The sequence below is a fragment of the Desmodus rotundus genome, chromosome 3 (assembly GCF_022682495.2).
Source record: "Desmodus rotundus isolate HL8 chromosome 3, HLdesRot8A.1, whole genome shotgun sequence".
In the NCBI taxonomy this organism is placed as follows: Eukaryota; Metazoa; Chordata; class Mammalia; order Chiroptera; family Phyllostomidae; genus Desmodus; species Desmodus rotundus.
This window is the reverse complement of record NC_071389.1, coordinates 143,796,182-143,817,524: the sequence shown is the minus strand read 5'-3', so window position 1 is coordinate 143,817,524 and position 21,343 is coordinate 143,796,182. Positions and strand designations below refer to the sequence as shown.

Genomic DNA, 21,343 nt, shown 5'->3' with positions numbered 1-21,343 from the left:
AACCAAATTGTAAATGGTGTATTTCACATAACCTTAGCTAACCTTATGTGAAATTAACCTTAAGAGTTTATTTATTTATTTATTTATTAAGAGTTTAAACTATTTCAAAATAGAAGGCTGCCCTGGCTGGTGTGGCTCAGTGGATTGAGCTCCAGCCTGCAAACCAAGGGGTTGCCAGTTCGATTCCCACTCAGGGCACATGCCTGGGTTGTGAGCCAAGTCCCCAGTTGGGGGCGTGTGAGAGACAACTACATAGTGATGGTTCTTTCCCTTTCTTTCTCCCTTCCTTCCCTTCTCTCTAAAAACAAACAAATAAATATTTCTTTTTTAAAAAATAGAAGGGTTTTTGTAGTTTTATTGTATGAAAGGTTAGGACTTTTAGTATTTGTCACTAAGATAGCTGAACATAAATTATTTAATTTTGAGTTACATAAGATAAAATATAGTAGTCATGTTCTTCTGTCTTATTTCACACTAAGTGAAAATTTTTTTTTTAGGCAATTGTTCTTTGTTTTCGACTGCACTTCACAAAAGATAATATTACCAATAATACAGCTGCTGCTACAGTGCGACAAGTTGTTACTGTTGTTTTTGAGAGGATGGTTGCTGAAGATGAACGACACAGAGGTAACGTGACAAAAGTTGTTTTCTTTTGACAGTGGGTGGTTTTTATGTCCATGATTTCTCTTCTATTGATTTTCAGCTTTTTTCCTATGAACTTAGGCTACCTAAAAATGAGAATACTTTAAAAAGTATTTATTTTAGCAACATTATTATATTGATAATGGAAATTCAAAAAATAAATCCCCCACAATTTTGTCACCCTAGAAATCAACTCTTTATTTTCATTTATATTTCTAATATATGCATGATTTCATAATAAAGATAATTTCACATTTTATACCAAACATAGCATCATATGTATTTTTAGCCAAACATTACATTATACATATTTTTCATATTACTCTTTGTTTTTGTTATTCTGTAATTTAAAGAACTAGTTTCCTAGTGTATACTTACATTGTATTTGACATATTAATATTTAGTATTTCTTATATATATTTTTTCCATTTGAATTTTTTTTAGTGTAAATCACAAGAGTGGGTTTCCTCATGTGAATTTTTGTCTGCCTATTAATATGTATTAGTACAGAATATTTATATAATGCAAAGATTAACCATTTTCTATTTTCATCACATATTTTTATTGTGACTTTTATCATCTTTTTATATAATTTAAAAAATTTCCTAAAACCTTAGAAACACGTCCTTTCAATGAGCTGACAGATAAACTGTTTATTACAGTTTTTGTAATTTGGTGACTTTTAACTATAGAAATTATGATTTTTTCACTTATTATCCTTATTAGATGAAAAACAGACTTTTTTATGATTAGTGGAAAGATCATAAGGTGCTACCATTATGAGCAATTTTTCTGATTTATGTAGTCAGGAAATAAAAGATTAAACTACTTTTCCCTTTATATATTGTTTTTTTTTTTAAACTCTTGATATCATGCAGTATTTCATTTTATTTAATGTTCTTTTGTTAATACAGATAAAGTTGGAGGTACTAGTTAAGTATTGGTAACACCGCCTATTCTAATAATTACGTCATTTTTTCTAAAATTAACCATTGGTCAGATTTTTTCACATTTAGTTTCAGGTATTCTCAATCTGTTGGTTTATTAGAATATTTCCACTAACTTTGATATTTTGATTTTTCTGCATTTTTACTATAGTAAATGCAGTTGGAATTCTAGCAGTTTGAAATATAAGGAAATTAAACTTAAAGGATGGAACAGGGTGGTTCTCCAATGTGAATGTCATATATATTCATAATCTCAATATAATTTCTAGATCGGTAGTTTCATCTGTGTGTTGCTAAAGATGAATATCTCATTTAATGCTTTCTAATAAGGTAGAACATACTTTCAAGTAGTTATTTAGTCAATGATTATTCAAAACCGCTTGTCATAATTTATAGTGAATGATATTGTATTAGTATTCAAAGAAATGCTGAGTGGGGAAGCAAACTGACTCTTAGCTAGTTAATACCTAAAACTGCCATAGTAATTGGGGCAGATCAAGCAGTTAATTGTTGTGAAGATGACAAGATGATATAGGTTACCTATGGTGGTAAACTTTTATATATTTGATATTTAAAGGCACATTCAAAGATCGTGTGAATTTCAAATCTATGAAATAAAGGGGCTGGATAGTGGGAGAATGGGAAAATCAAATGTTTGGTTAAAGATACTAAACTTATTAAAATGAATGTAAGGCAGTAAACTGATTTTTATGACATTTTGTATAAAATAGATTACCTTTTTTTTTTTCATTTTGGAGGCATAGTTCTGAACTTTTAATTAAAGTATACATTTCTCTTTTAGACATACCTTTTAAATAGGATGCAGTATTCGATTTGTTAAAGGTTATTATAAAGCCCTAAAACCTATCTTATTTTGATTGCAGATATTATAGAACAACCAGTACTGGTCCAAGCAAATAGTAACAGAAGATCTGTCAGTACCCTCAAACCTTGTGCTAAAGATGCATATATGCTTTTCCAGGTATTTCAGTTAATAAAAGTACTTTTCATTATAGAATATAATTTTGAATTTTTATTTTGGAATTTTATATGTCTGATTTTTTTAGTGCCATTTTTTAAAATTGTCAAATTTTGAAGGGTCAAAAGTAGTATTTCAAAAAAGTTCTAAAACTTTAAAGAGAGTTTATAGCTAATTAACATAATAAAATGTTATGTTTCACTTTAAGGAAATAAAATGAGTTAAATATACAACTAGCAAATAGGTAAATTGAAGATGACTATTCTTACAAAATAATTTCTTTAATAGGAAAGTATAAGTACAAATGGTCTACTTAATATAATTTGATTTACAAATACCTGATTTTTACATTACTTGTCATGAATAAATCTTTTAAGTAAAATAAAATTCATCTGTACTGAAAGTTTCATTGATTTTGATCAAAGGTTATGTTGGATTTTCATTAAATGAACATTAGATTTGTCTTTGTACTTTATATATATTGTCAATAGTTGTAGTTCATTTATCTGTGTACTCTGTATTGTCAATAGTTAAATGATTCATTTTTCTTTGTACTATATTGTTGATAGTTATGTGATTCTTTAAAAGTTTTCTTATATAATCCAATTTGTCAAAATTTGAATTACCAATGCTTTGTTTCTAAAGAGTAAAAACAACTGTATAAGAAATAACATTTAAAAATTTTATGAACTATGAGTTTTGAAAAGCATCTTTTATTTCAGCTATGAATGTTTTCTTTATTACTTATTATTTGACTTATTTTCCCAGGACCTTTGTCAGTTGGTTAATGCCGATGCTCCTTACTGGCTAGTAGGCATGACAGAAATGACTCGCACATTTGGCCTTGAATTACTTGAGTCAGTCCTGAATGATTTTCCACAAGTCTTTTTACAAGTAAGCTACTTGTAGTATCTTGCAACAAAATTAATCTTTGATTTTTTTCACAGATTACCTAAATTATTGCATTAGCTTACTAACTGGTCTCTTTGCACCTATACTAGCCCCATTCTGTTGTAGTTGCTTATCATACCACATCCGAAATGGTCTTTTAAAACAAGTCAGATCTCTTCAGTCTTTTGTAAACTTGTTTCTATAAATGTCATTTTTGCCCAGAGTAAAAGAGGAAGTCCTAATAATGGTGTATAGAACCTTTAATGATCAGTCCTCAAAAATCTTTTATCTTATTTTTTTCAGTCTTCCCTATGCCATTACTTTTTAAAAGCACTCTGATTCTTACTGTTTCTCAAGTGACCCAAGTGGACTCCTGCTTCAGGCCTTTGTACTGTTTTCTGGGTCTGGAATGCTTTTCTCCCATATGGCTTGTTCTCTTACTTTTTTTAGGTCTTTGCTCAATGCTCAACTTATCAGACAAAACTTCCCCAACCACTTTGTATAAAGACAACTTTTTATTCATGCCAATATCCTTATCTTTCTCACTCCTGTTTATTTTTCTTTTCAGCACTATTACCTCCTGACATATATGTATTTGTACATTAGCTTAATTTCTCTCTTTCTTTATAGGAAAGTAAGCTCTGTGAAGCAGGAACTTAGTTCTCTGTTTTACAGATGCCTGTAACAGTGCCTGGCATATGGCAGGTCTTTGATAAATATGTGAATGAATGAATGAATGAATGAATGAATGTATTGGTAAATGAAGCTAATTAGAAATTTCTGTACTTGGGATTGTATTTTCTGATTTTGTAGGGAAAGATTTGAAAAAATGTTTTACATTTCAGATTTATTGTGCCCACACAATTCTTAACTCTTTTATTCTTCCTGTTGTAATGCGGGGGGTGGGAGGAAGAATTATTCTGTGTAAGGTCCTAGAATTTACTCTTGTAAAGTTTTCATTGAGAGAGAAATATTTGTTTTCTTTCACACATCATTTACTCAATTCAGCCAGAATTATGAAACAGAGTGGGGTGGACTATGTGTTCTGTGCCAAGGATGCAGATTAAATGACAGATAAAATTTTGGCCCTGTGGTAATTAAAAGTCTAATTTGGAGGAAAACGTTAATTGAGTGATAAGATGTGATAAATGCTGTGAGGGGAAAGTATAAAAAGTGCTATGGGAATGAGTAACATAGATACCAAATCTGGTGGGGAGTTGGTGATGAATCAAACATACAAAGCTTTTACCTGAAGGATAAAGAGTAGTTAGCTGGGAGAAATAGGTAGAATAGGAAAAGAATACTCCAGAGCAGTGACCCTGAAAAAGGATCTGTGTCTGGAAAATAAGCTCAATAAGGACAGGGACAAAATTGAACTTAACCCTGAACCCCTTTCCCTAGTACAGTTTTTGGTACATATTAAGCAGTAAGCCAGTAATTGCTGAATAAATCAATGAAATGTGAGAGGGAGGAAAAAGCCAGTTTTTTGCCATCTTCAAGATAAAATCAGAGAATCACATAACTTACTATACTTTATGAATCAAATATGACTTCTAGCTTTCTGCCTTAAGCAGGGAATTGCTTGCTAAGATGGAATAAATCTGTGGATAAAATTTTCATTACGAAGCATAAATTATTCAGTTTTAAATACAGTCAGATACTTCAGAAAGAGATACTGCAGCATGTTAGTTGAATTTATGCATCTTGAGCTCCGAGTAAGGTTTGGGGCTGAAGTTATATTGTAAATTTAAATGGCAGTGGCTTATAGTAGTTAATTGAAGACATGGGAGTGAATAAGATCACCCATGTTAATGGCATAGACTAGGAAGCCAGGGCCTGCCTACTCTGGAGCTCTGAGGAATCTCAATGTTAAGTGGTTAGGCATAAAAGTATAAGAACATAAAAGAGACTAAGAACATAAGGCCAAAAAGACATGAGTGCATCTGAGACAATGAGGCATATAAAACACAAAGGCAAAGAAAGCTTCAAGATGAACCAAGTAATCAGTTAAGTCAGGTGCTTCCGAGAGATCTGGTAAGATGAAGACCAAAAAGACAAGGTTTGCTTGGTACACAGAGATCATGATGAATATAATGAGAATAATTTCAATGGAGTTGGGGTGGTTCATGGTGATTACAGAGGAAATCAATTGTAATCAGTTGAGTGGTGAGGTATAAAAGTGAATAGATAAGACTTTAAGAGTTGTCTGTAATATTCATAAATTAACCAATACATAAAATTATTTAGTAAAGTATGAAAATGACCTTCATTATGCCATTAATTTTGGCAGTCAAAGAAAATAACTGTAGATATGAGTGTAGAATTTCAAATCACTAAACTCTTAAGAGTCCATTTTAGGCATAAAGAATTAGAAAGTACATTAAAATGAATATAAAAGTCTGGAAAGAATGTGGAATTAAAAGTGACTAATGTAATTTTTCTGTAGGAAGTAAAATTATACAAGGCTTTTCATCTTTTTATCCGTATTTTTTTCCTCAAATGAATCTGATTTTTCCCTCTGATTGTTTTCCTTGAATGAATCTGATTTTTTAAAATACGTTAAAATTTTTGTCATTTTTTAAAAGATTTTATTTATTTATTTCTAGAGAGAGGGGAAGGGAAGGAGAAAGAGAGGGAGAGAAACATCAATGTGTGGTTGCTTCTCACACACCCCCTACTGGGGACCTGGCCTGCAACCCAGGCATGTGCCCTGACTGGGAATCCTGCTGGCAACCCTTTGGTTTACAGGCCTTACATTGTCAGTAAAATGGTACTACTTACGTAGGGAATTAACAGGTTAAGGGAGATTTTCTGCTTACTATACCATGAGTATAAAAGTAAAATGTATGAAGTCTTTGCAAGATTTTTTTAGATTAAAAAATTTGTATTTTTTATCAGTTTATTGTGGTCTGTTTAAGCAATCTAAGTGGAATAAAGTACTGTGTTAATTAATTAGTACATCCATACATGAATATAATTACTTTTGCACAAAAGAATCAATAAGTTGTATAACTTTTTATATTTACTTTATTAAGCAAGGTTTCTCTCAGCTGTCTATTTTAAAAGCTTTATCTGAATTGGTGTAATCTATTTTCTTTCTTCTGTTCTTTATTTTTTTAATTGTTAGTGTCCTGCTAAAATTGAAATTCCTAGAAACAAGCATCACTAAATCCAAAATCATTAAATGTTTGTTTTTAATTTATATTCTTTTAAAAAAAACCTATTGAAATTTGATTGTCATTTTGATCTTACACTTTCAAACAGTAATACTAATTTCAGAATTGCTTATAAACAATAAAAAATAAAATAATAAACTTATAATAAAGCTTAACTATCCAGATTATTAAGAAGTTTTCTTTAATAGTGAAACTGTTGTAGCATTAAGTACAAACTAAGTTAATTACTTTTTTCTCCTTTTTCTTTTAAATTTTTGCAAATAGCACCAGGAATTCAGCTTCCTCTTAAAAGAAAGAGTATGTCCTCTTGTGATTAAGCTCTTTTCTCCAAACATAAAGTTCAGACAAGGTTCCAACACTTCATCTTCTCCAGCCCCAGTTGAGAAACCATATTTTCCTATCTGCATGCGTTTGCTGAGAGTTGTATCTGTTCTGATTAAGCAATTTTACAGTCTTTTGGTAAGTGCTAATTTTCATATGTATTTTGTGTGTAATCGTAGGCAGTGCTTTTCTTGAAGATGATCTGTTATAGTGTATTTATCTGTTTTACTTCAGTTAAGCAGTTTATTCAGTTACTCAGTTTATGAGGAGAATACCTCATAAAAGTATTCTCCTAGAGAGTATAAAAGTTCATTCTATCCTTTCTTAAATCTTTCTATCAATATATTTATGTAGAATTTTTAATATACATTAAGGAGAGTCATGGCCTATTATCTGAAAGCACATAATTTGATGAAAATTAAAATATAGTATCTTCAACTTACTCTGTTTTCATTTACACTATTTCATATATATAAACAAATTAAGAAGTTAAAGATTTGGTGAACTCCAGGATTAGACATCAATTTTGACTTCCAGTTCATATTGTATGTTTCACATAAATTTATGGATACAGAATATGTTGTGATATTTCTGGTCATAGTTGTATCAATGTAATGGCTTACTCTTAAACATTTAAAAAATATTTGTCAGAGAAAATGGTGTATTATATTTTCTTAATTTATGGTAAGTCAAATTTAGCATTGTATGATTTTTTAGCATTTATATTTTCATTTTAATTTATAAAAATAATTGGTTTATCACCTACTGTAAATAGTCAATGTAGTAATGTTAGAGATAAGCAACAACATTACAAGCTAATGGATAGTGTGGGTAGTTTTTATACTAAATTCTAAGGAGAGCTCTTTAAAATAAAGTTTTTTCTATATTTACAATATACTTGTTAGAGATTTTCTTTTCATATTCCAAATCCATTTATGTAAAATGAATTAAGAAATAATCTTTATAAGCATTCATAGTATTTCAGGCCACACAGGATATATCTGTAATTCACATTGATGTATATAATGCATTGTTTAGAAATATCTATAGAAAATCAAATCATTTTAGAATGTGTTGCTATTTAGGGATAGTTATTAGGGTTTGGTACCAAGGGTTTAAGAGTCTTCTAGTATACTCACAATTGTTGGCTTGGACATTTTTGTTCTACCAAAATTAATAATATATAAATGAACTATAGGTACATAAGTTTATGAACTTAGTTCATAGCTCCATCTTTCTCTGTAAGGATTAACTTTTAAAAAATTACAATCAGTACTCCCTGCAATATATAAGGTACTTGATATAATTTCCAACAATTATATTGAATTGAAAAACCAAGACTTTGTTGTATAATTATGTACAATTAAAATGGAGGAGAGGAAGAAACCCAAAACACTAATTGGAAAAAATACAGACACGCCTGTGTTCATGACAGTGTTATTTACAATGGCCAAAATATGGAAGCAACCCAAGTGCCATTGATAGATTAGTGGATTATAGTGGTGGTACATACATACAATGGAATATTACTTGGCCATAAAAAGGAATGAAAGCTTACCATTTGCGACAGCATGGATGGACCTAAAGAGTATTGTGCTAAGTGAAATAAGTCAGACATATGATTTCACTTAAATGTCTAATCTAAAGAACAAAATAAACAAACAAAATAGAATCAGACTCATAGATACAGAGACCACACTTATGGTTGCAAGAGGGGAGCGGGGATTAGAAAGCTTGGTGAAAAAGGTGAAGAGATTAACAACTACAAATTGGTAGTCACAAAATAGTCATGGAGAAATAAAGTACAGCATAGGGAATACAGTCAACAGTGTAATAATTATGTGTGATACTTGAAATATCAGGGGACCACTTTGTAAAGTATATGATTATCTAACCACTATGCTGTGTACCTGAAACTAATTCAAAATAATATTGAATGTAAAATGTAATTGAAAAATAATTTTTTAAAGGAGAAATTCTGTGACTCTTTACATTAAAAACTCTTAGAAACTTTTAAAGTTGAGTTGGAATTTGCTGAAAATAAATGAAAATTAGCTTATTTCTCCAAAGATTAAAAGCCTTTACATGTCAGCTATTACATTTTGTGTATTATATTTATTTATAGTGTGTTTCATTACACAAAGAAACTTTTAAAACATGTAAACCAGAGTAAATCAGCAAGATGGTGGAATAGGAAACTCCAGGCCATTTGTTTCCCATGGAGACACTGATTTAACAGTGGTGTATATACCAGATTGTATTTGTGAAAACTTCAGAAACCAGTTGAGAGAATACAGCACCCCATGCAAGTGCAAGGGCAAGAAGAAGGTCATTATAGTAGGTAGGTAGGACAGCCCATTACGCCTACCTGCTATATGTCATCCCACTCCTGGCACAGCACAGCACAGAACAGCACATCACAGCACAGCACAGGCATGATTAAGAGAAAGTTTGAAACTTACAGCTTCTCCTTCAGGTGGGAAAAAAGGATGAAATGTATAACCAGCATTTTGACTTTTTGCAGTACTACCCAAGGGACTGGTTTTTGTTTTACCTAATTCTTGGAGCACTGACAGGAAAGGTGGCAGCACCCTTAAATGCCTGGGGGTCTGTTGAAAACAAAGGCAAGCCAAGCCCTAAGGCTTGCTACAGTACTAGAGACTGCAATACTCCAGACATACACCAGGGGAGCTCCTGAGTAGAAACAGGCAAACCTCTTGAGCTCTGAAATTACACATACAAGCCCAGAGGAGACACATCAGCAGAAAAGGCTTGTGAGGATCCCAAAATTCTCTAGCTGGATTGATGGGTGAAGATCTTTTATCTATAAAACGAATCCATAAAGAATAACAGAGTTGACTGTATTCTCAAATGCCCAATTTAAACAGAAAATATGGCAATAAAAGGGAAAACATGGTCCAATCAAAGGAATAAAATAAATCTTCAGAAACTGACCCTAAAGAAAGGGAGCACCATTAGTTACCTGATGAAGAATTTAAAATAACTACCATAAAGATGCTCAATGAGCTAAAAGGGAACACAGACAATTAAATGAAATCAGGAAAATTGTGTATGAACAAAATGAGATTAACAAAATCATAGAAACTGTATAAAAAACAAACGAACAAATTCTGAAGCTGAAGAATTCTGAACGGTTGTGAAAATTTACCAGAGGAGATAACAGCAGACTGGATCGAGCAGAAGAAAGAATTGACACACTTAAAGACAGGCCATTTGAAATTGTCAAGTCAGAGGAGCAAAAAGAAAAAAAGAATTAAGAGACCCTAAGGGACTTATGGGAGCAAACCAATATATGCATGTCTAAGAAAAAAGAACTGTGTTCTACTCATACAATACCTCTGACACCAGATGTGGAGTTTTTTTCCTACATTTACCAAGTCTCTGGCAGCTGGGTGTCCTACATTTCGATTCCATAAAAGTGGGTAACCAGGTAACCCACAACTTCTGTCTAACTTGGCTACAAATGGGAGGTTCCGATGACACTCACTCTGGTTTAAATAATTTGCTAGAATGGTTCACAGAACCTAGGAAAACATTTTACTTTTTAGAGGTATCCCCCTACTTTCTGAAAGTTTGTGTTAAGCCACTTCACTTTTCTGAGACCCTACATTAGTGCCTGTTTTGTTAACTGAAAGAAATATATAAAGGATTTTTGCTTTCATGAAAAATGTTGCTGTACTAATGTTGGTCTTTTGTAAAAGCAAAGTGGTGTAATGCAAACTATTGGTAAGTAGGGGATACTCAGCTTTACTCCATTTCGGCTTACTAATATTCTTTTAGGAATGCTCTACTTTGGATAGTGGGAGTAACCTGTATTGCTGATTTATTACAAAGGATGTTTAAAGGATACCAATGACCAGGCAAATGGAGAGATACATAGGGTATAGTCAGGAAGGGTCCTGAGAGCAGGAGCTTTTGTCCCCATGAAGTTGAGGTGCGCCATCCTCCTAACATGTTGATGTATTTGCCAACCTGGAAACTCCCCAAACTTCATACTTTTGGGATTTTTATGGTGGTTTCATCATGGAGGCATCAATTAACTCAATGTCCACCTCTCTTCTCTCTCCAGAGAATTGGGGGTAGTCCTGAAAGTACCAATCTTGTAATCATGGCTTGGTCTTTCTGGTAAATTCCCCCTATCCTGGCTTCCACCGAAAATTACCTCATTAGAACAAAAGATGCTCCTATCACTTAGAAAATTACATTTTAGGTGATCTTTGTCAGGAATTAAGGGTCAAAGACCAAATATTAGAATCCTATATAAAAGGGTTTTAGGAGTTCTGTGTCTGGGGCATAGATCTATATGTATAATATCCTGTAATTTCACAATGCATTATGGGAGACTAGGGGAGAAAGGGGCAGAGAGCCTGTTTGAAGAAGTTATGGCTGAAAATTTCTCAAATTTGAAGAAAGAGACAAATACAAATTCACTTAAAGCTTAAAAAATTCAAACTAGAATTAATACAAAGAGGTCTATTCTAAGACATAATCAAGCTGTCAAAAGTCACAAAGAATCTTTAAAGCAACAAAAGAAAAGCAGTTCTTGAAGTGCAAGGTTGCTCTCAGAAGATACTAATCAGATTTCTCAGCAGAAATATCTTCAGCCAGAAGGGAATGGAATGACATAGTCAAAGTACTGGGGTGGGGAGGGGAGCAGTCATCTAAGAATATCATATCCAGCAAAACTTTCCTCCATAAGTGAAGGTAAAATTAAGACTTCCCCAGATAAGCAAAAACTAAGAGACTTTATTGCCTGGGACTAGGCCAAATATATGTCACTTTCCTACTTACCGTATTTTGCTGTGTATAGTATGCTCCGATGTGTAATGCACACCCATGTTTTTGGCTCAAACTTCCAAGAAAATATTTTTCATTTTAATTTTTTAGTTCAATTTTTTATTTATATTTAGAAACAAAACCGATTATTGTATTCCAAGGTACTATTTGCATATGGACATCATTTTTGCTTTCTAGAGTTATACTTTCATTGCATAAGAATAAGCCTAAATAAAAGAATTAAAAACATTTATATAGATACAGAATTAATACTACCCATGTATAATGTACTTCCTTATTTTTCCCTCAAAAATTTGGGCAAAAAGTGTTTATTATGCACCATGAAATATGGAATTCCCTAAATATTATCAAAGTTGTCTTAGGAAGACATCTTCCTCTTCCCTCTCTAAAATGCTGCCTTAATTAACATAAGGCTGTAGGAAGAGAAGTCATTCCTCCTTTTCCTTTTTTTAAAAATTCTCAGCTGAGGATATGTTTATTGATTTTAGAGGGGAGGGGGAGAGAGAGAGAGAGAGAGAGAAACATCGAGTGGTTGCCTCCCATACACTCCCCAACTGGGAACTGAACCCACAACCTAGGTATGTGCCCTGACGGGGACTTGAACCTGCAACCTTTTGGTGTATGTGATGACACTCCACTCAACTAAACCACCCTGCCAGAACCTCATTTTCCTTTTCATTTCCACTAGTCAGTCATGGCAACCACGTCTTCTGTTCTCAGCAATAATGTACATGTTTACATCTTCATCATAACAAATGCAGAATTCACATTTTATTTCTGTTCCCAAACCAAGAATTACCAAGTCATCTTTTCTTTTTATAAAACTTGTGCTAAATTGTGTCCCCTCTAATATGATGGTATTTGGAGATGAGGTCTTTGGGAGATAATTAGGTTTATATGAGGTCATGAGAGTAGGACCCTCATGATGGGATTAGTTCCCTTATATAGAGAGACACTGGACAGCTTGTGCTCTCTCTCTTGTAAGAACCAGTGCACTAGAGCACAAGTGGCAAACACAAGGCCCTTGGGCGGAACCCAGCCCTCCACCTTTTTTCTTCCAGCCTAGCACATTGTTTCTGCCCTGCAGCAGCGCCCAGCTCTCACTTAACTGTTAAGGAGTAGTTACATTTATACCATCCTAAAATTACATTTGGCCCTTTGAAGGCAACCTCAAGGCTGATGTGGCCCCTGGTGAAAATGAGTTTGACACCCCTGCATTGGAGAATCAGCATTCCTCCCAACATTCATCAGCATATCTTGTTCTCTCAAGTAGCTCAGAGCGGAAGATAAGTAATCTTCAAAAGTTAGTACTGTTAGCATAACTAGATTGACTAGAGGAAATTAGAATGCCCCAGTCATTTAGGTACAGATAAAACATCAACTGTACCATATTCTTACCCCTTTCTAACATCCAAGCTAGATTCTCTGCCCGCTGAATCATTTAGGCTCCATGCCCAGGTATCTTTCTAAAGAAGATATCTTTAAGGAATTTATGAAACATAGTTATAACAATGAGCCATCAATTTATCACCATGTTTATATTTTACTTCCACTCTAAAGCAAATAAGAACACAGTTTAAAAGACCTGAGTATATCTCAGTATATCTCTTCTCTGAATTTGACTTACTGCTTCTAGAAAGGAATGAAAGGGGCTAAATTGACTTATCCAACCTAATTTTCTAATGCACATACATTTCTCTAACAGAGGATCTTGTCACTAATAATTCCATGACTCCTGCCTTTAAATATTCTACCTGCTTTCTTCAACATCTCATAAGCCAACAATTATCTTATATACATGATTCCTTATTAGACATTTATTAGTATTTCCACCAGGATGACTTTGATTCTTCTTAAATATCCATTATTTCTTGACTGTTATCCAGTAGCAAAAGACTATAAAAATTCAGGAACATTCATCACCCTCATGCTAGTATATAATGGAGTTCGTGAAGTATCTTCATACCACAATTGGACTTAAGCCATAGGTACTAAACTTGATACCTGTTTCCCTGTGACTGCAACGTCTAGGGGGAAAGGCTCAAGAGTTCCAAAATAGGGTCCTTTCCTTGACGCCCTCGAGAACAATTCAGTGTCCTCAGCACTAGTTCTCTGATTAGACTTTCACACTTGGCAAGGAGGAAGGGAGAGCAAAGTTCCAGACTTCAGGAGAGAGGCTCTCTCTTTTACTCAGATCACAATATTTCAGTAGCTATAGCATAAATTAAGTGATTGATTTGTATTGGAGTCACTCTGTCATAGAAGAGATGATGCACTCTTTTAAGGCAAGTTTTCTATTAGTAATTTCTTTGGCTGTGATATACTTAATGATTCTGAGAGCCTTTGTTTTCTTGGCTGAAAACCTAACTGATGAGCCATCAGTTATATCACCACATTTATATTTTACTTCTACTCTAAAGCAAATAGAGCACAATTTGAAAGACCTACTCATGTTAAAATTCTTCGATAGATATAACCGTTGCCCATGATTCTTTCTTTTAAGACTTCTTTACTAAAAGGATAATTTCATTAAAAAAATAATAATGCATTCTGTATTTGCATGCCACTTTGTTTTAGAGTATATTTTTCTCATATTATTTCTCAGGAAGGGTGTAGGTCCTTTAAAATAAGGTTACTCAGCTTGTTTTTATCCACAAAGTTGTTTCTTAAAGAAACTGAGCCATCTGACTTCCGAAGCTAGTGCTTGTCAACAGCATCAAGTTTAGGACAGTGACAAACCTCTGCCTTATGACTTCCCCAGTCACAGCAGTCTAAGGGTAAAGTTGGTTTTAACTAGCCCTCCTTCTTTATCCTCATGACAATGTCTGACTTTTAAGCATCCAGTTCAAAATATGGAAAGGCATTAAAAATTACCAATTGCTGCCCTGGCTGGTGTGGCTCAGTGGACTGAGTGCCGGCCTGTGAACTGAAAGGTCGCTGGTTCGATTCCTGGGCAGGGCACGTGCCTGGGTTTCAGGCCAGGTACTCCACAGGGTCCCTGTGGGAGCCAGCCGATCTGTTGTGCATTGATATTTCTCTCTCATTCTTTCTCTTGCTCTTCCCCTCTCCATAAATAAAATCTTTTTTAAAAGATTACCAACTGCTAAGACTGTGGGCTAAAATTCTGAGGGCTGCTATATTCCTCAGATTTCTTGTCTCATGGTACAAGGTCTGTCCAGAAGCTATTCAGCCATGTAATAGGAAAATTAGAGACATTTCTTGAAGAAGATCCAAGATATAAGAAACATTGTACATAGGACAGTGACACCTCAGTCCCCTTCAAAGCAGGCACCTTGGGAACTCACACAGTTCTCCCAGTCACCATCAGCTGCCCCATCATATTTTCCTGACTCATTGACAGTCTGAAATCTCTCTTTTTTTTTTTTCCGTGCTTTTACTTTTATTAGTATCTATTTTATGCTGAATTTACTCCCTGGCCATAAGCTTTTGTTTCTTCAGTTTCCTTTCAAAGGTGATTGTAGTTTGGGAAAAGTCAGAAGTCGCAGAGCATCTTATCTGGGCTGTAGGGGGGCTGAGTCACCTGGGTGATTTGATGTTTCCCCAAAAAACTCTGCGGGAGAGGTGATGCATGTGTGGGCGTGTTGTGATGAAGCTGCCAGTCACCAGTTACCCATAGCTGCAACCTTCTGAATCATCTGAATAGTTTCCACAGAGGGTTGTTCAAACCTAACACAAAATTTGATGCAGATTTATTGCTTCATTATCCACACGTGAGCATTCCAGTCCACTCTCCTTGGCTGCCAGGTTGCATCCATGACACTCAAACCGATGGCTGGACTTTTTCAGGACAGACCTTGTATACTCACTGATTTCAGGGCACCCCTAGCTAAAACACGCAAAAACTTGTCACACTTGGAATAAAAGGAAGATTCAGTTCAGCCCAGTGATCACAGATGTCAGGTTAATTCTTACCTCCCAGAGGTCCTGTTTGTCCTCAACTAACATGTAATAGAAACAATCCTCTAAACTGTGATAGATTGGTTACATTTTCTTCATTCATTCAGTCATCAGACATTTAATGAATAATGTTGAGAAATGGGCTTTAAACATTATTTATATACAAACAGCTCGCAGAACAGGTGGTTCGTGTTATTAACAAAGGTAATGATAACTGATGTTTAATAACTATGTACCAAGCTTTGTTCTAGGTATTTCATGTATCTCATACCTGTCAACTGCTGAAGGTTCCTTTTTGTTTTCCTACTAGAAAACATACACTAAAGGTGTCTTGGCTTATTTTCTGTTTGTTTTTAAACAGCAAGAGAAAACATGGAAAAACCATGTAGTATTACTGAAGGGGTAGAGCATATCCTATCAACAGCTTACCAGCCAGGAATGAGGGTGGCGTGATGGTGCTTCATACTTTCTAAAGAAAAAGGATGATAAATTAATCTCGTTAGCAGATCACTATTGTGTATTTTCAGGGATGTATTTAGAGAGACACTATTTTTTTGTTTTTTACTGTTAGCTTTTCCATATACAACTACTTTTTTTTTTCTCTACTCCCCATTCAGAATTTTTATTTAAAATTAAAAGATTTTATTCGTTTGTCCATAGGACCAAGTTAAGAATAAGAATGCAATTTATAATACTTAAATTTAAAGAAGTATTATTTAAAAATCTTACACTCTTTAGGTAACTGAATGTGAGATATTTCTGTCACTTCTGGTGAAATTTCTGGATGCAGATAAACCACAGTGGCTCCGAGCCGTCGCAGTAGAATCAATACACAGACTCTGTGTGCAGCCTCAGCTGTTAAGGTAAGCCTCAGCAATACTTTGTTAAATGTATAGGTTCATGTTTATGCCAGTAGGAAGAGTTTAAGTATTTATTCCCAAGTATTTAGTGATTTCTAAACAAAAGAAGTATATTGTTTACGTATGGGGAGGGTTGGGGTGTGGGTGTGGAAAGAACTGGAAAGTGGCAAAAAGTGTGGTTAGTGAGAGCCATCAGCCGAATTTAGTGAGTTAACATGGCCAAGATAATTTTTTTAGAACATTAACCTCACTCTGGACCTTTGTCCTAAATTAGGAAAATCACTCAAATATGAAGTTTTAAGTGTAGCACCGAGACTGACTATTAATATTACTAGATAAAAAAAGTCAAAAAGTTTTAATATGTCTAAATATTTTCCCCAGAAACATTTAAAATTATTTTACAGGTCATTTTGTCAGTCCTATGATATGAAACAGCATTCTACCAAGGTTTTTCGTGATATTGTGAATGCACTGGGATCTTTTATCCAGTCATTGTTTCTTGTCCCTCCTACCGGAAATCCTGCTACAGCAAACCCAGCTGGTAAGGCTTCTTCATATTTTTATCTTCTGTCATAATTTGTAATATTCACTAGTCCTAGCAGATGTTTTATAGAAATCTTGTGACTAGAGAAATTTGGATTACCTAACTGTATTATATCTGTTTTATAACACATTATATTTGTTTATATTTTATATTTTATATATAAGTACAAATAAAGACTTAACATTTAAAGAATAATTTGATCTCACAGAAGCAACTGTGTTTATTTCTCTCCAGAATATGCTTTCTTTTCTGATATATTTTCAGTTTCTCTAGTAACAAAAGTTTAGATGCTAATGTTCATTTTAGAATTAACCTCATTTGTTGCCTCTCTTTTAAAAAGTCTGGTTAGTATGTCAGGAGATCTTTTAGTTGTTCTTTTAACAAAACAGGTGAACTTGATTTAAATTTGGAAATCAATGTCTCCTTGTTTCCCTTTACCTTCTTTTTCTTCTCCACCTCTAATAAAAAGTGACTGATGGAAGGCATATTATAAACTTTGTCTGTAGACTCTAGTAGCCAAAGTAGGATTAATTTCATTTATTTGTGTGATGTCCATTCCTATAGCACTGTTTTAATTTTTTTAAAGATTTTATTTACTTATATTTAGACAGAGGGGAAGGAAGGGAGAAACAGGGGGAGTGAAACATCAGTGTGTGGTTACCTCTTGCACACCCCCTACTGGGGACATGGCCTGCAACCCAGGCATGTGCCCTGAATGGAAATCGAACTGGCAGTGCTTTGGTTTGCAGGCCCATGCCTGTAACACTGTTTCTAAAAATTGACCAGGTCTTTGACTACTGGTGATTTGTAATTAAGTACTAAAATGGTATCTTTGTTATCTTCCCCTTATATAATAGGAAACAATAATGCAGGTGGCACTGTCTCAGCACCAGCTAACTCAGGAATATTGGGGATTGGTGGAGGTGTTACTTTACTACCAGCATTTGAATATAGAGGAACTTGGATACCTATTCTGACTATAACAGTACAAGGCAGTGCTAAAGCAACCTAGTAAGTAGTAGTAGCACTATTTTGGTAAAAAATGATATTGTTGGGAATGATATTGTATCCTAAAATGTTATTCTATTATATTTTAAATTTTAGACCTATATTTTTAACACATTTTTAGAACTGATTTTCTTGTTTTTTATTTTGAGAAACTTAGGTAGGACTGGCTTTTTTTTTTTTTTTCGGTACTATTTGGAAATTGTTAACAGCATTATAAAACAAATTGTGACTTTTTACCTAGGTACCTATTCTGCTATTTTGTATGGTGTTTTGATTTAACTGTATGGCTTGATTTCAGATCTGTAAACTTAGGTTTTCTAATAGTACTGAGTTACCTTCAGCAAATTAGTTCACCTTTTTAAATTTTATTTTCCTCTTCTATAAAAAGAGAGCAGTGGTATGTCAACTTTTCAGCCAGAAAACATTGGGTGTTCTTTTGTACGTGGATTAATTAGCATGTTCACATTGGAGCTTCCCTGTTAATTGGCATATTTCATTAATTCATTGTGAGATTCAGTATAAAATTATTTTCATTACTTTCTTGAAACCTCATATATAAATCTTAGTTGTGTATTCTGTTCTTTTTAGACTTTTAAATGTGTTATAATTAAAAAAGTTAACTGGTATATACACAGAAGTAGTCTTAACATAAGTATTGATAACCTTATATTCTTTTTTTAAGTATATTTTATTGATTGTGCTATTACAGTTGTCCCATTATTTTTCTCCCTCTTTATTCTCCTCTTCCCTGCACCCCTCTCCCTCCAGAATTCCCCCTTTTAGTTCATGTCCATGGGTCATACATTTAAGTTCTTTGGCTTCTCCATTTCCTATACCATTCTTAACCTCCCCCTAACTATTTTGTACCTGCCAATTATGCCTCTTACTTCCTGTGCCTTTCCCCCTGTTCTCCCTCTCCCTCTCCCCACTGATAACCCTCCATGTGATCTTCATTTCTGGGAATCTGTTCCTGTTCTAGTTGTTTGCTTAGTTTGTTTTCATTTTTGTTTTTTAGATTCAGTTGTTGATAGTTGTGAGTTTGTTATTATTTTACTGTTCATAGTTTTGATTTTCTTCTTTTTCTTAGATAAGTCCCTTTAACATTTCATATAGTAAGGGCTTGATGATGATGAACTCCTTTAACTTGACCTTATCTTGGAAGCACTTTATCTGCCCTTCCATTCTAAATGACAGCTTTGCTGGATAGAGTCATCTTGGAGGTAGATCCTTATCTTTCCTGACTTCAAATACTTCTTTCCAGCCCCTTCTTGCCTGCAAGGCTTCTGTTGAGAAATCAGTTGATAGTGTTATAGGAACTCCTTTGTATGTAACTGTTTCCTTTTCTCTTGCTGCTTTTAAGATTCTCTCTTTATCTTTAATGTTGGGTAATTTAGTTATGATGTGTCTTGGTGTGTTCCTGTTTGGGTCCGATTTCTTTGGGACTCTGAGGTTCCTGGACTTTCAAGTCTATTTCCTTTGCCAGATTGGGGAAGTTTTCCTTCATTTTTTTTTCAAATAAGTTTTCAATTTCTTGCTCTTTCTCTTTTCCTTCTGGCACCCCCTATGATTCGGATGTTGGAACGTTTAAAGTTGTCCCAGAGACTTCTAAGCCTGTCTTCATTTTTTTTTTTGAGTTCTTGTTTCTTCTTTCTGTTCTGGTTAAATGTTTAAATCAAGGGGGAGGGTGGAGGTGGAGGAGGGAGGGGGGTTCAGCTGGGGTGGGGTGGAGGGATGGGGAGAAAAGGCACACAACTGTAATTGAATAACAAAAAATTTTTTTTTAAATGTTTATTTCTTCCTTCTATTCCATATTGTTGATTTAAGTATGGTTTCCTTCTCTTCACTGTTGGTCCCTGTATATTTTTCTTTATTTCACTTTGTATAGCCTTCACTTCTTCCTTTATTTTGCGTCCATACACAATCATTTCTGCGAGCATACTGATTACCAGTGTTTTAAACTGTGCATCTGATATGTTGGTTATCTCCTGTTGCTTAGTACTTTTTCCAGAGTTTTGATCTGTTCTTTCATTTGGGCCATATTTCTTTGTCTCAGTGCACCTGCTCCAGTGTAAGGGGCAGAGCTTTAGATATTCACCAGGGCAGGGCAACCCTGGTCACTGTCTTGTGTCACTGTGTGTGGTAAAGGGGTCCAAGAGGGAACAATTCCGCTTCCCTTGCTGGGTTCTCCACTTCTTTCAGCCATTTCCTCAGCTACCCACAAATAAATTGGTCCCTTCTAGTGCTGACTCCCAGGTGGGTGGGTTTGTGTATGTTCTAGGATCCTGTGGGTCCCTCCAACAGACTCTTCTATGAGACAGGGAGTTTCTCCCACCCAGGCAACGCCTACAGATTTTTACAGCCAGAAGTTTTGAGGCTGTATTTCCCTGCGATGGAACCCTGGATTGCGCCATCTGTCTCTTTCCCCAGTTGTTCCTCCTAGTTTATCCCCACGCCAATGTGAGACTGCCCGTCCAGCAGCTGCCACCTCACCTGTTCTGTCTTCCAGCCACTGCCTTGCCACATGTCCTGTCCTCCCTGGCTGTCCATTTCTGCCCCTCCAGCCAGTCTGGATGAATGTTTCTTCTTTAACTCCTTGGTCATCAAACTTCCATATGGTTTGATTTCCTGGCTGTCTGGTTTTTTGTTTTTAAATTTTTTGTTGTACTTCTTTCTTTTGGTTGTGCGAGGAAGCAAGGCATATCTACCTATGCCTCCATCTTGGCTGGAAGTCCTGTATTCTTTCAGTTCTCTACAGTGGCTCCTTTCAAAGTTGGGCTTGTAACAGTTTTTGCAACTTGACCTTAGTTTTTAAATATTTAAATAAATGTGTTATGTTTTATAAAAGAGGAGAATTTATGTAGTAGTTATAATAAAATAGCACTGAAACAGTGAGGTAAGAGAGTGTGGGCTTTGCTTTACGTTTGCAGTATGAATAAAAAGTATAAATTACCTTTGTCTCTTAAGTATTTTAGCACTTAAAAGTCTGTACCGTAGAATTTGAGAGTTAGAGTTTCTGATATTTGGGATTATTTTATCTGTTACAGATGTAGTTTCCCAATAGATCATATGTTCTTTAAAAATAGAGATTTGTCTAACAAGATGCTTAACATTTGTTAGTTTTGTACTAATAAGTACAAAAAATTAGTTTTGTGGCTCTATAAGGCTAATTAGCCAGGTAAAAATTAGACCCAGAAACTTTACCTCTTCATTTGAGCTTAAATTTCTTGGATAATAATGTA

The 21,343-nt window shown here is 34.4% G+C and overlaps 1 protein-coding gene across 4 annotated transcripts in view; it reads left to right on the top strand.

Moving 5' to 3' along the window:
• The window catches only part of MON2 (MON2 homolog, regulator of endosome-to-Golgi trafficking), a 108,821-nt gene that overhangs the window by 29,166 nt on the left and 58,312 nt on the right, over nucleotides 1-21,343 (top strand). For all 4 annotated transcript variants that reach the window (XM_024576267.3, XM_024576266.3, XM_053921223.2 and 1 more), the window contains 7 exons: nucleotides 498-627; nucleotides 2,474-2,571; nucleotides 3,337-3,462; nucleotides 6,900-7,094; nucleotides 16,431-16,555; nucleotides 16,957-17,093; nucleotides 17,954-18,107. In XM_024576267.3, the coding sequence (XP_024432035.1) occupies nucleotides 498-627; nucleotides 2,474-2,571; nucleotides 3,337-3,462; nucleotides 6,900-7,094; nucleotides 16,431-16,555; nucleotides 16,957-17,093; nucleotides 17,954-18,107 (965 nt within the window). The remainder of the gene's footprint in view (nucleotides 1-497; nucleotides 628-2,473; nucleotides 2,572-3,336; nucleotides 3,463-6,899; nucleotides 7,095-16,430; nucleotides 16,556-16,956; nucleotides 17,094-17,953; nucleotides 18,108-21,343) is intronic.